The following is a 14,154-nucleotide window of genomic DNA, read 5'->3' on the forward strand; positions in this document are numbered from 1 at the left end:
CAAAATCCTGCCTTGCCTTTTTCTCAAGTTATTGCATTCACGAGATTTTCACAAAACTTCACTCTGACCTTGAGGTCAGGGTCACTGAGATTTATTGCATTATTTCAGAAAATACAGTATGTAATGTAAAATAAAAAAAAAGACATGTGAGACAACAGCGGTTTTTAAACAGTGTTCCTGTATTATCCTGGTGGATTAACAGTTTTTCATAATATAACTGGAAGTTTCAGGGTCAACTGTCTTTGTTCCTGAATGGTTGAAAGCCTTGTTGCCTCAAGCGGGCCAGTGGCATGAAGAGCTGCTGCTCTGGAGGAAAATCATCCCAGCGTGTCCACGTCCAGCCTGCAAAATGAGAAAGCAACACATTTTGTTTCATCAGCTGCTCACTGGGTGCTTAGTGGAGGTGCTTTCCCCCCACTGAAAAACAGCAGTCCCACTTCACATACCTTCATTTTTGTCTGGTTCCAGGTTTTGTGGCTCTCCTGACTGCCTGTCCAACTCTCCTTGCATGAATATGGTAACATAATGGTACTGTTCCTCCAGCTTGATGGCGTTAACTACTGATGCAAAGTGGGTGTTCACCAAACCCACCCCAGCTTCTTCCAGCACCTCTCTGTGGGCACATTCCTCCCAAGTCTCCCTTTGAATGAAATAAAAAAATAACATCTTATTTAACATTAGCTAAAGTACATTAACGGGCTTCTAAGGCTATTTCAGCTCTTTCTGCCTCCATTGTCTGCATGCATGGGAGTGCAAAAAAAAAAATTAGCAGCACTCCTGAGTTGTTTTGTTTTCATTTTTATACTGAGAAAATGTAATCTGTTCACAATTTCCAATTTGCCAAAAAAATGTTTTGGTCCAAAGTTTGGATGTATATGGAAGAGAGAGGAATTGCAGAGCAAGCTGGATGAAGTGGTAGAGATTGTGCTCCCAGGCAGGAGACAAAGAGGAAAACCACAAATATGACTGGTGGCTGTTGTGAAGGAGGATATGCAGAAGGTTGGTATGACAGTAGACGCATTTATGCTCAAACATTGCGTCAGACGTTAAAGTGCAACAAAACATATTGGAAATGGGTCCAGAAACCATTTTTAATTAAATATAACGTAAAAACTATTTGATAAATGAAGCTAAAAATTTAGCAGCAATCATTACATATATCAAAACTTTTCACCATAAAGTTTTAAGGCAAATCTGAGCTGATCAAGCAGAGAAGAATGCCCCATTAGCATGTTTATTATTTTCTTCAAGCCCTGTGTACAGGAGCTGCATACAAAAAGATATTTTGTGAAAAGGGTTGGCGTAATAAGCAAATGCTTCAGCCAATACCTTTTGATTAGCCTTGTCTCATGCTTTCTTTCTTTATGGTAGATTTTTGTTCTGTTTTCACTGTTTGTTTGTTTGTTTTTTCACTGTTTTCACTGAGATTTGAATTTGAATGCTAATCAATAAAATCAAATCAAATCAAATCAAATCAAATCAAATATCACAGGTAATGGGATAAAGATGGTGTGGGACCTCTCGTCCCCATATTTCAGCCGGTTAGGGGACGGAACTACACCTGGTTGTCGCACGCCAACCACTTTAATTAAAGAGAAAGAAGAAGAAGAAAACGATGTCAGATTTATGAATGGCGTCTACAACGTCAATGTATACCCGAACTCCAGGTGACCTCCTGGGAGCTGGTATGTCCCTTTTCCCACCGCACTCTTCCGTTTGCCCAAGAGTACACAGCCTGGGTGAGCAGAGTCCGTTACCAGCACCCCGACCCCGACTCCGACTCCAGGACGTTTAACGACATTATTTGGCATCTGAACGAAACTGAAAAATGGCTCCGAAATGAAAACAAGTTAGTTCAAATCACGCAACACCGCTATGCTACACAGTAGAGAAGCTCTTTGGATGACACAAGAAGCGTCTCCACCTTGTACTTCCGTGTTCGCTTAAAGCAAGCCGTGTCTGTTCTTGAGTTAGCGTTAAGTCGTTTTTATTCCGTCAATCTGGGTAGCAACAGCGATAAGCCGATATACTACCTTATATTATTAGTTCTATTTATCCGCTTCTTTTTAATTTAGTTAAATAGAAATGACTCGCACATTGTTCACTTTTGTCAACATTCGGCAAGTGGAACGGGTTATTTACAGGCTATTGCTTTAACATGAGTGCAGCACTGCCATCTAGTGAGTGGTTGTAGTTACACTAATAAAAGACCTGAGTTCAGGTATAAAAGTGTACAATAGTGGAGATTAGGGGCTCAGAAACTACTTTATTCATGATAAAGTTACAGTTCAGCAGTCTTTATTTAGTTAAAAGATTTCAACTGACAAATAGTTCAGTTATTTGAAGGCAAACACAATGCAGAGAAAAGGTCAGGAAGATAATAGTTGGATATGTGCAACAGCAGTTTAAATCCTCATGTGGAGAGGAAAACAAATATATTTAATGGGTTTTCCGATTATGGTACAGGCTCACACTGTGTTAGCGTTGTAATTACCACTGTTTTTCCAGCATGTAGACATCAATCATGGTGTGAAAAGTCATCAGACTCTGAGCACAAAACATTTATATTAAAGAAAAAAAATTTTACTGCCCAAAGATACCCACCACATCCTCTCTCCTGCCTACTGCTGCTTTAGCTGACATGTTCCTCACCCAAAGTTAAGTCTTATTCAAAGATGACCGTGCAAACGTGTCGGTTTTTTTTTTTTTTTACTTTCCAGTCTGTTCCCGGTGAAAATTTGTTGGTGAGTATTATTTGTAGTGTCACATTTACTGTCTGATCAAAAGGAAGTCTGTCATTATCCAGTAAAAGCTTTTGTGAAACTGCAGATTAAAAGGAGTCAGAGCAACCTCCCAAATAAATGAGGCCAAAATAAACAGTGCATAATGGGCAGAAAGGAAGCTGGTTAAAATACACAAATTAGCTGGATTTGGATTTGCACTATTTGTGCCTATTTTCAAGGAGGCTGATGCTGGTAGTGAGACATTTTGGGAAAGTAACTGTGCCCAGTCTTTTGGACAGACACCTGAAAGTTGACTATTTTTCATTGTTTAATTGCAACACCCTCCATCAGATGTGTTCTATAGCTGCTCATGAAACTTGCAGAAAGATGCTGATATATTTTGGACAGTCCTACAAAACTATTTTAGGTTGTCAGTATTTCTCAGATGTCTTAATTGAACATGCCTTATTAGGTCATGCCACAGTGCTTCAGTGGGTTACCCCCTGCATTTTTGATACATAGAGATTTTATGTGTTTTTGAGACTTCTACAAGTATCTTTTTTTTTTTTTTTTTACTCCCTTGACCTTTCCTTAAAGCTAAACTGACGTGTTGCCTTTCACAAACAAAATATTTCAACAGCAGGTGGGCGGGGCTTCCTAAGATCAGGGGTGGGGGAACTCCAGGCCTCAAGGGCTGGTGTCCTGTGGGTTTTAGATATAATCCTGGGTCAGCACACCTGAATCAGATGATTAGTTCATTACCAGGGCTCTGGAGAACTTCAAGAGGAGGTCATTTAGCCATTTAAATCAGATGTGTTGGATCAAGGACACACCTAAAACCTGCAGGACACCGGCCCTTGAGACCTGGAGTTCCCCAACACTGATGTAAATATTAGAGCTATCCATCTCACTGACGTACCCCAGAGGTAACTATGGGGGAAAAAATACTGAAACTGAACAGTCAGCATGAATTTTGCAGGGATTAATTGAACATAACTCATTGTAGACACTTTCTGTGTTCAAAGCTACTCATTGGTTAATGAAAACTTTTACCACACTGTTTTACTAACAAACAATATATTCTGTCCCCAGACAACTTTCAGCTATTCTGACATTTCTATATTTATTTTTTTAATAAATATCCTGTAAACATTTAGCAATACAAATAACTTGAATAAGTGATAGCAACGTGAACACTGTAAAAATGTTGAGTCTCAGGTGGACTCGGGGAAGACAGGACTAGCACCGTTGAAATGCAAAGCCCTGGCCTTAATTCAGCATCAGTTGATATCTCAGCAACACACGAATGTCTTGGAAACAAAATTTAAATGTCTTGTTTTTATTTATAGATGTAGTTCATTTTATAAGATGTTTTAATTCATTTTCTTTTAAAACAAACTTCTACATCTAACATTCTAACTGTATGTACACTCACTGGCAACTTTATTGGTTGCACCTTGCTAGTACCAGGTTGGGCCCTCCATTTGTCTTCAGAATTGCCTTAATAGACCATGACATAGATCCATCCAGGGGCTGGAAAGTCTGGTAATACATGGTACGGCTCATCAACTCTGGAAATCCTCCAGATATTTTGGTCCCTGCTGACATGATAGCATCACACAGTTGCTGCATTTCTCTGTATTTCTGTGGCAGAGGTTTTGTTGATTTGTCTGATGATAGGTCAGTTTTTTCTATATTGTAACCACATCTATTCTAATGTTTACCACAAAGCAAGGACTGAATTTTTCAATTCTTCTATACCAATAATAATCTCATTTATCTTGTGGCCGTATAGGGGGACTTAAGCGCAAGGTCATGTACTACTAGACTGAAAAGACTAGAATTAAATAAGAGTAATATGCTGCTTAGAGTTTAATACCTCAGCGTTAGAATCTAATAATGTTAAATTGTCCTCATAATAAAGGAATAATCTACTCAAGTAGATTTTGCTACTACATGTAGTAATATTTACTTTCATAAAGAGCCCGAATATCTGTGCCATACTTTGTGATGTGTGGATTTGTCCACTCACACCTTTGGTTTCCTGGCATTCCACAGTTGTCCACCGACACCCGTTCTCCCCGCTAGACCTGCCTGGTGGCTCTGGTCCCGCCCAGCTCACCTGAGAGTGACAGACACTTTCCTCCTGTGAACCCAGGCTTCACACTACCTTCTGAATCTCTGGAGCTTGTTCTTCGATTCTTTGCGTGTTTAAAAGTCTCTGACTTGCTAACCATTTTGACTCTTTTTTTTTTTTTTTTTTTCATTAACAGCATTATGAGTGCAAAGCTGTGGACAGAGGAGCAGTTTAACTGCCCCGTGTGTCTGGATCTGCCAAATGATCCTGTCACCATCCCTTGCGGTCACAGCTACTGCATGGCCTGCATTAAGGACTACTGGACTAAAGATGACCCCAAAGGGATCTACAGCTGCCCTCAGTGCCGTCAGACCTTCTGCCCCAAGCCCTCCCTGTCCAGGAACACCATGCTGGCAGAGGCTGTGGAGCAGCTCCGCAAAGGAGCCCTCAAATCTGAAGTGCGTCAATCCATGCGACTCGCCAAAGAGAAGCTTTCCTCCTCGGTCGTACCATGTGACATGTGCAAAAATGAAAAACGAGCTGCAGTCAAGAGCTGCCTGGTGTGTATGAGCTCCTACTGCGAGGCCCATCTGAAGCCTCACCAGACAAAGAAATCCCTAAAGCAGCATGAGCTCATCCCACCGACAGGCAACCTGGCCGAAAAGATCTGCACCCAGCACAAATACCTGCAGGAGTTCGTCTGCCGACAGTGCAAGATGTTCATCTGCTGGCAGTGCACCAGCAACCAGCACAAAGGCCACGAGAGCGTGTCCACCAAGGTCGAAAGGCTGGAGAAGCAGGTAAGCAGAGGATGGGTGCTACATAATGACTGGGGCCAGTCAGACAGTTACCAGGGTGATCTAAAGTAAAATTAAAATGACTGGTTTGGGTGTTGGGAAAAATCTCCATAATTTTGTAAATGGAAGTTTACAGTCAATATTCTATAAATAAAGCATATCCGCCCTTCTCTGTGCTGTCCATTATTGTGTATAAAAGGTTTATTTGAAAGAAGTCAGTTATTTCCTTTTGTGTGCGACGCCGGGTGCAGCCAGGCTGAAGACATTCCTAACAACATTCCTAGCCTAGTCATTCATAATGCTCCACCCTCTCACGTTGTCTTCTGTGCCACCTACACACCTGCTTCCTTGTCTGTGGGATTGTTTCTCTGATCTCGTGTCACGGCGTGCGTCTCTGCAGAAATTGCTGTCCGACCTGCAGTCAGCGAACCAACAGAAGCTGAAAGAGAGAGAGCAGGAGCTGAAAGACATGAAGAAGATGATGGAGCAGATGAAGGTTGGTCAGCGGTAGACAATTTTTTTTTTCTTTTAAATGGAAAACAGGTTTTCTACAGGGTTTAAATAATATGATGGTGGTTGAGGGGCCTTAATTAGTTTTGTGTTTTCCTTGTGTGCGCAGCGTTCTGCTGATGTGGTGCACAATGAAGCGGAGCAGGTGCTGTCGGAGCTGCTGCGCTCCATGGAACGTCTTCAGGAGCTGCTGGAGGAGGTGATGGATCAGGCCAACCAGGAGAAGATGGGCCATGCACAAGAAGTTACAGATAGTCTGGAGGCTGAGATCAAGGAGCTGAAGAAAAGGGACACTGAGATGAAGGACCTGGCAAGCTGCGAAGACAACATCTACTATCTGCAGGTAGGCCGGACTGTGAAGCTCACTGAGTGGAAATATTGATCATGGACACAGCAGTGATTGCTTATTCTTTACACGTCTTATGACAGAAGGATAACAGCAAGAGTGTTAGGGAAAGTTTACTAGATGGTAATGAAACCTTTGGAGACAATGGCACTGTGGAAACGCTAAGGTTTTTGTTGGGAGTGACATCACATTGAGCATTTTGGAGACAAAATTAAAGCGACATGGTTAAGGTTCAAAGGTGACAGTGGATATTTTGAAGGATGTTAAATGGAGAGTTTGAGGCAGGTGGAAAAGAGGAAGACCACAGAGCAGGATATACAGTCATTTTTTTCTGAATCTCAAGACTCCTGATATCCTGATTTAAATAATTTTTGTTGTGTTTTTTAACTAACTGCCATGTTTCCTCAGACGTACGAGTCTATGTGCAGTCCTCTTGAGTCTGGGGATCTGCCAGCTGTGAAAGTCAATCACGAGGCTTCCTTTGAGCCTGTACGAGATGCCATCCTGGGTCTCAGGGAGCGAGTGGAAGATCTATGCAACCAGGAGCTGGGCAAGATCACTAAACAAGGTCTGTCCAAAGAGGCCTTTTGTTCTTATTCTGTCTTATTTTGTACCTCATCTAATATAATTATCTGTGTTCTTTTAAAGTGAATGACACAACACTGTTCGCTCTGGGAGACTGTAAGTTCCAGGCATTGTTTATAGTTCGTTTTTGTTTTTTTCCAGCGTAATTATTAATGCATTCAAGTTTAGTGTGTTTTTTTTTGTTAGTTTTTTTAATTGAACTTCTTCTAATCTTAGCCAACCGAAGCGGACAGAAAGGAGGGATTTTAAAATGTAAGGTTTGAATTTTCTTATTAAATCCAAATAAACGTTTTCACATTTTGCATGATGTTGGCAGAAAGATACCGATTTTCCTTTTTCTCTAGTGTTTTCTGGTCTCAGTGCCCGCAACACAAACGCCCGTCCACAGGGTATGTTTGGTGTTTTTTTTCTGACCACATTTTGTCTACCATGACTGCATATTTACATCTTGTCGTCCAATCTTGTTTAAATATTTGAAATAATTTGTAATTTCATTCTTTTTCTACAGCTTCTACACCCACTATCTCAATTGGAGGGCGAAGTACAGACAAACGAGGACTTGGTACTGTACTCTGATGATTGTTAAGCTTCATTTGACAACGTACAAAGGATTTCCCTGACATTGTCACTTTTTTTTATTCAGGTATAGGACTCAGGACTCAAGATGTGAGGAGCAGAGACACAGCACGGGGTGAGAGTTTGTATTTGTGCCGCTGTTTAAGCATTAATTTAAATTTCGCTCACAGCAGGGATAAAGTAGAGAAAAGTTTGTTTCAAAAGTCAGTTTCTTCCTTGGTTTTTAGACAGAGCTAACACAAGCTCACCCAGACTGCAGGACAAACAGAGGAGAGAAGACAGAGGTGCATGTGAGTTGACACTGGCATTAATATCATCACCCTTCATGACAGTAATCTGGTTTTTACTTCCTACTGCAAGGTGTTTTTTCTGCTTAAATGACAGTTCTTCCTTATTTTTAGTCAAGGCACATTGTCTTGAGTTACTCGACATTTGCATTTTCTGTGGCTCAGTTTCTCTTTATTAGAGTCACTGGGCTAACAGTATTCTCACTTAGGCAGAGGGTGGCTGTCTACAGGTCAGTCCTGGGTGGTGGTTCTTCTGCTGCTTAATCTTGCTAGCAGCACACCGTCATCTGCACCTGTTCTATGCTAAAGGCAGATAGCGTGTACGCATTGCGATTGCCACACACAGAGCTATGCAGATGACACTCAATTATACATACTTATTACACAGGGAGCACTTTCTTATTAGACTGGGAAAGCATTATACTAAATGCCAGTCCATTTCCATTAAGCCTCATCCACAGTGACTTGAATGTCAGGTATGACTTTGTAGCTGCTTTGTTGCTAACAGGAAGACATTCATACGCTAATACAGTAAACCTGGTGTAAATCTGGTGAACAGAGTACATCGGCTAAACATCAGTGTGTTGATATTCTCATTGTAACACATGTAAATCTATTTCATGTTGCACCATGAACGCGTTAGTAATTGTGAGGTGGGCCTTCTGCTGTTGAAAGACACAAAACTATTGTTGAAACTCAAACAGAACTTAAACAGTTTGTATTCAATTGCATTTAAGAAATATATATAACAGTAGTTATATTTAAGGATGTCTGATTACTCAGGCCTCACTACGTACCTTTACTTCAGTCTTTTCTTTTTTCATTTTCAATGTCAGTTTTAATTCTTGAACTATAATCATTTGCGTGATTTTTAGATTCCTAAAAGTCTTTTTTTGTCCTTTGTGTTGACATTCATTGTATCCACTGCCTAATGACACTATTTTAGCTTTCATTCCTATCCCCTTTTTTAAATTGGGGGCCTTAAATGGCCATGTCAGCGATGTCAGCGATATCAGCTCTCATAGTCTCTTTGCTCATACAAAACTTTGAAACTTTGTCCATGTTTAATATGACCATACCCCATCGTAACAAACAGAAAACAGGGAAAGATATAATGGTCACCTTTAAGTGACATTCTAAGATGAGACGTTTTTTATAACAAAGAAGCACTAGTGACTAATATTAAATCTCAGTGTAAACTCTGGACTCTGTGACCACTGTGAACATATTTGAAGTGACGTTAAATCAGTTGTGCATGAAGTACCATAGATAACCGATAAAAGCAGATGATGTTCTGATACCATACTGATGTTGTCACCAATCACTTATATTTGCCATAGACACTTTAAATTTTGATTTAAAGTTTATGTAAACACTTAATTTTCGTATGGCTTCGATAAATTAAACTCAATTTTATTCCATGTGTCTTCCAAAAAGTGAGGGAGCCTAACCCCAGAGCCAGCACCAGATCCAACATCAGCATCGGGTCCAGCATCAGCCACAGACTGAGCCCCAGAGCTAGCCCCACCCCCAGCCGCAGAGAATCTCAGTCACTCTGGAGTAGGTCTAGCCAGAGCCAGGCCACAACTCCTACTCCAGTCCCAGCCAGCCTCACTCCTGCTCCTACGCCTGCTCCTGCTCCAGCACGGGCATCTACTGGACGTATGTTTGGATTGTTTCCATTTCTGTTTCCATTTCCATTTCTGAAAAATAAGTTTTCAAAAATTAATAATAATATTAATACAGCTTTGACAAACACTATGACGTGGATTTGACATCTGATTCTTGGTATTCTCAGATTTTAGTCGAATGGCGTCGATCAGCAGCATCTTCCGCTCCAATCGCCGTGGCACCAGCCAGGCTACTCCAGCCGCACAGGCCAGCAACACACCGTCCGCAGGAGGAAATCCATGTAGGACCTGACTCCAACAACACTCATACTCTCTTTGCAATCTCAGTAACCAAACCATTAAGTGACTAGTAGATGGGGTGTTTCTGAAGAAAAGATGAAAAAGTGGTTAACATGGTTACATTAAAAAGTTCACTTTTTATAAAAGAGGTTCAAATTAAAGTAAAAGTAGTTCAAGTGTCAGTTTAAATGACGCTTCGTTTCAGTTTAGGCTTTGATAGGTTTTGGTGTTGATCATGAAAATGAAGGAAGACATAAATGTCAGTGCTGAATAAAGCTGAAGTGTCAGTTTGAGTTAGAAAAAAGTGCAAGCAACAAGTGAAGCTGGGAATCAGCTGAAGTAAAAGTGCTGAAAAAGTCGATCATTTAAATAGTTTAGTTGCAGTGACATTGAAGTGTAGAGAATAAAGCAAGCTGGATGAGAGGAAGAAAAGGAGTTACAGATCGCTGTGTACTTTACAGGACAGTGAGTGGAAGTGTCAGCTGATGTGTAAAAACTGAAAGTTGGAGCAAGTGTTGTTCAAAGGAGGAAGCCTGAAATGTTTTGAAGTCGAGGTGTGAGGAGTTGGAATGACGGCATGAATATCGTTTAGCATGTAAGCAGTGAAAGCATTGAAACATCAGTTGATGTTGAAAGATCCGAAACTCAGTACCAGTAATAAGGGGGGGGGGGGGAGAATCTTGCTGTTTTATGGTTATTTTTCTGCCTTTGCTTTTGTGGGAAACAAGATGATGATGATGATGATGATGATGATGAATGAGAAGTTGGCTAAGTGCTAGATATTTATAAGTTATTAGATGGTTTTACATTTAAATAGACAGCTTTGACTTCTAGTTGAAGTGTTTACTGACTGAAGCACTCAAGAGCAATTAGTGACATTAACAGAAGCAATCACTCTGTCTCTGCATTCAACAGGGGGCATGGCTGAGCTGTCTGAAACTCCCACAGAAAGTAAGAAGATTGCCCTTCTATATATAACATGAATGTATTGTCCCATCAACTGTTCAACCGGTTGAATAAGTTAAGCAATATGCGTTTCAGTGACGTCACTAATGCTGTTTTCTCATTGGTCAGTTAACCCCGGTCTCTTTTTGGATACGCCCACTCCGGACTCCATGAATCACGCTCCGGCTTTCCCCGCCTGTGAGTCATTCAAGCTTTAGTCATTTTGGTATTGAGAGAAGAAACATAAATGGAAATCAAACTATTTGATGTACAGTAAAAAAAAAAAAAAGATGCATTTAATTTTTTTTGTTGTTGTTGTTGTTTTTTTACAGTGAGAGAAATCAGCCTTGACAGTATTCAAGCCCCGGAGCCGAGGACTAGAGAGGAGTTCCTGCAGTGTAAGTCTGTACAAAATGACAGATCTAAGCACAAACTGGGACCACAAACTGTCACTTTTTAACCATTCAGTCAGTTTATTCATTCAGTCACAACATACTACACAGACCATACAAATAATATAGGATCAGATGCTCATATATAGGTCTGGCCTGGGTTCATATCATTAAAAGTACCATATGTTCCAAGAAGAGGGGGGGAAAAAGTAATGACAACAACAAGCAGATAAACAATATTCTTAAATGAAACCTTCAAAAACATATTTCTCGAGCATTCATTGAAGGCCAAAACTCAGTTACACATTTTTGTTCTCATATAAAAATCTTTTGTTTTGTATATAAGTGAACTGTAGTCACATAGATGAAGAACTCCTAATGACTGTGATGTTTTTCCTTTAATATAATGAGCATGTTACCAGGTGAATTTGTGATCAGTCACAACATTGAAGCATTTTTAAAGACAATGAGCTGCTCAGGGTGCTGTTAGTGAGAAATATACTGTAGTATCATATTATATAATAAACTCAAGGTATTCATTTAGTATCCATTACCATTATTTTATTAAACATCTGTCATGCTACCTTAAAATTAACACTGCCCAGAGAGTGAGCCAGCTTGGAGGAGGTTTGTGCTCTCGGAGGGCATCTTGTTCCACTGTAGTGTATCAGAACATAGATGTTGACGTACAGAATTGGCCGTGATGTCATGATAAGTTGTCAAAATATTTTGTCCTTGAAATGTCTTTCCTAGACTCGGTGAGCTTGACCCTCGACTCCAACACGGCCCACAGGCAGCTGACGCTCTCTGAGAACAACACTAAAGCCGCCCTGCAGGGGACAGCCCAGCTTTACCCCGACAGCCCCCAGCGTTTTGATGGCTGGACCCAGGTGATGTGTGACAGTCCGCTGTATGCCCAACGCTGCTACTGGGAGGTGGAGTGGAGAGGCCGGGGCTCCTCAACCGGCATAGCTTACGGGGCGATGGCCAGGAAGGGCTCGGACGCCAGGTCAGGCCTCGGATACAATGCCCAGTCCTGGACCCTGGAGCTGTCGGACACCTGCTGCACAGCCATGCATGACAATCAGAAAACGGACATTCCGGTCGTGTACTGCCCCCGTGTGGGCATTTACCTGGACCTGTCCGCGGGAACGCTGTCGTTCTACAGCGTCGCAGAGAGCATGACCCACCTCCACACCTTCCGAGCCAACTTTACGCAGCCGCTTTATGCCACCTTCTGGGTGGGGAGCGGAATCGGGGTTGGGCTAGACTTCAGTTCAAGTTCTGAGAGCATCAAGATCTGCCCCCTGTGAAGACCAGAGAGTTGGTAATTCACTGACTGACTTCAGAGCTGAACACAGGAAAAACACAAGTGTTCCTGCTGATTGTTAGAATGACACACTGACTGAAATTATTTGCAAAGTCATCTATAAATATATGTATGTGTGTATATGTGTACATAGCTTAAATGCACTTAGTTAGCTTCTACTATTCACAAAAAACAAAGAGTGCACTGTTTTTAGCAAACAGGAGATTTCAATGCCACAGATTTTGGGTTGAGGCTGTCACAATATCAGACTGCATAGTTATCATGGCGCTGATGCCATGTCTTCTATAGAAAGAGAAAATAATCTTTAACTTTATTTATTCCACTTTTGTATTTAGTTTTGTTTTGTTTTTTGGGGGGATCAAGATGTTTGGGTAACCAGGTGGGTGCAGGTGGTGGTTATGACTGAGATATCAAATGAGTAAATGTCATTATCAGAATGTAAAAAGCATCAGCAAAGTGTATAAGGGCTAAAATATTTTTTAAAAGATGGTATTTCGATGTTGTGCCTAATAAAGAAAGTAATAATAATGCTTGACTGAAGTGTGATGAACAAATGCCACTGATATGTGCATATCTGGCACAGGACACGGTGCTGCCTGTTAACAAAGTACCAACTGCACTTCAAGCATGCAAAAAGTCGTTTATCTAATGTAGTCAGCCATCTCCTCCTGGTGTATGACCTTTTGTGTTTTGGGTTGTTTGTTTGTTTGTTTGTTTGTTTGTTTTATAAGGCATGTTGGTTACTACTATTGCAGTTCTTCTAATGGCCACTTAAGACTGGTTTCAAAAGTAAGTCAGTCCACATGTACATTCATGTTAAAATGTCCCAATTTGATTGTTTGTTTTTTAAATATAACTCTTCCATTTGGGAACTACTAAGGCTTGGAGTTAGGGCCGTGGTTGCTTTGAATTACAGGTGAAAGAGAATCAGGTGCCATATTTATCCCATATTGGCTTTTCTTCATTGGCTTCCTGTTTATCCACAATCAAATTTTAAATCCTTCTCCTCACATAGTCTTGTCTTGTATAATCAGGTCCCATCTTATATTAAAAACCTTGTTCTACCATATCAGCACTTTGTTCTCAGACGGCTAGCTAACTTTGCAGAGTATTTAAAACTAGGATGAGCGGCAGAGCCTTCAGCTTTCAGGCCTTTCTTCTGTGTAGCCAGCTCCCAGTTTGGATTTGGGAGACAGATGCTTTCTTTACTTATAAGACTTTTTAAAAACTTTGTTTTAATAAAGCATAAAGTTGGCACTGGATAAGGTCACCATGAATCCTCATTTAGCTCTGCATTTACTCAATATGTATTATTACTCTGGCTCCCTTCCACAGCCCGTCTCCCTCACCTCACCATCTGCCAGTTGTGTCAGATGGTGAGGTGTTAACTAAGCAAGTTAGCATTAGCTTAGCACTTTAGTCTCTCTTCCAAATACGGTCATTAACCCAACTATCTTTTATGTACAGTCTATGGAATCCACTGAAGTTAGATGGCAGTCTTAAAAAAAAAAAAAAATCAAACATTTTAGTCCCAAACTTTTAATATCCCATAACTAACAGAGAGATTGTCACGAAATTTGCAATAGAATTAGTGTATTGCATACAGTGGACTGAATTTACACCCAACTGCAAACCATTTGTCTGGAATTTAAGTCAACTTCCATCAAATCATAACA

The 14,154-nt window shown here is 40.8% G+C and overlaps 2 protein-coding genes across 2 annotated transcripts; one reads left to right on the forward strand and one right to left on the reverse strand.

Moving 5' to 3' along the window:
- Nucleotides 1-57: 57 nt before the first annotated feature.
- nudt15 (nudix (nucleoside diphosphate linked moiety X)-type motif 15) lies at nt 58-2,106 on the reverse strand. Its single transcript, XM_085448201.1, has 3 exons — nt 1,657-2,106; nt 447-640; nt 58-342 (listed from the first exon to the last, which is right to left on the reverse strand). Exons 1-3 carry the CDS (start codon nt 1,809-1,811, stop codon nt 233-235), a joined length of 459 nt encoding a protein of 152 aa, XP_085304327.1. The 5' UTR covers nt 1,812-2,106; the 3' UTR covers nt 58-232.
- Nucleotides 1,795-13,724, forward strand: trim25l (tripartite motif containing 25, like). The gene is made up of 17 exons (XM_085448199.1): nt 1,795-1,849; nt 4,997-5,600; nt 5,998-6,093; nt 6,217-6,450; nt 6,862-7,021; nt 7,102-7,134; nt 7,255-7,290; nt 7,383-7,427; nt 7,547-7,600; nt 7,682-7,729; nt 7,842-7,904; nt 9,339-9,563; nt 9,700-9,813; nt 10,727-10,762; nt 10,886-10,954; nt 11,089-11,154; nt 11,902-13,724. Exons 2-17 carry the CDS (start codon nt 5,001-5,003, stop codon nt 12,459-12,461), a joined length of 2,439 nt encoding a protein of 812 aa, XP_085304325.1. The 5' UTR covers nt 1,795-1,849; nt 4,997-5,000; the 3' UTR covers nt 12,462-13,724.
- The last annotated feature ends 430 nt before the right edge of the window (nt 13,725-14,154 follow it).

The sequence above is a fragment of the Copadichromis virginalis genome, linkage group LG23 (genome assembly GCF_057382275.1).
Source record: "Copadichromis virginalis isolate Kocher_CV1m ecotype Utaka linkage group LG23, C_Virginalis_male_GT1.1, whole genome shotgun sequence".
In the NCBI taxonomy this organism is placed as follows: domain Eukaryota; kingdom Metazoa; phylum Chordata; class Actinopteri; order Cichliformes; family Cichlidae; genus Copadichromis; species Copadichromis virginalis.

Bases quoted from the DNA above. Each gene is read 5' to 3' on its own strand.
- nudt15 (XM_085448201.1), bottom strand. From the start codon at position 1,811: ATGCCAAATAATGTCGTTAAACGTCCTGGAGTCGGAGTCGGGGTCGGG. The intron at 641-1,656 runs GTATACATTGAC...TTTCATTCAAAG, and splicing joins GGAGGTCACCTGGAGTTCGG to GGAGACTTGGGAGGAATGTG. The intron at 343-446 runs GTATGTGAAGTG...CTCATTTTGCAG, and splicing joins GGAACCAGACAAAAATGAAG to GCTGGACGTGGACACGCTGG.
- trim25l (XM_085448199.1), top strand. From the start codon at position 5,001: ATGAGTGCAAAGCTGTGGACAGAGGAGCAGTTTAACTGCCCCGTGTGT. The intron at 7,135-7,254 runs GTAAGTTCCAGG...TTCTAATCTTAG, and splicing joins ACTGTTCGCTCTGGGAGACT to CCAACCGAAGCGGACAGAAA. The intron at 7,905-9,338 runs GTGAGTTGACAC...TCTTCCAAAAAG, and splicing joins GAGAGAAGACAGAGGTGCAT to TGAGGGAGCCTAACCCCAGA.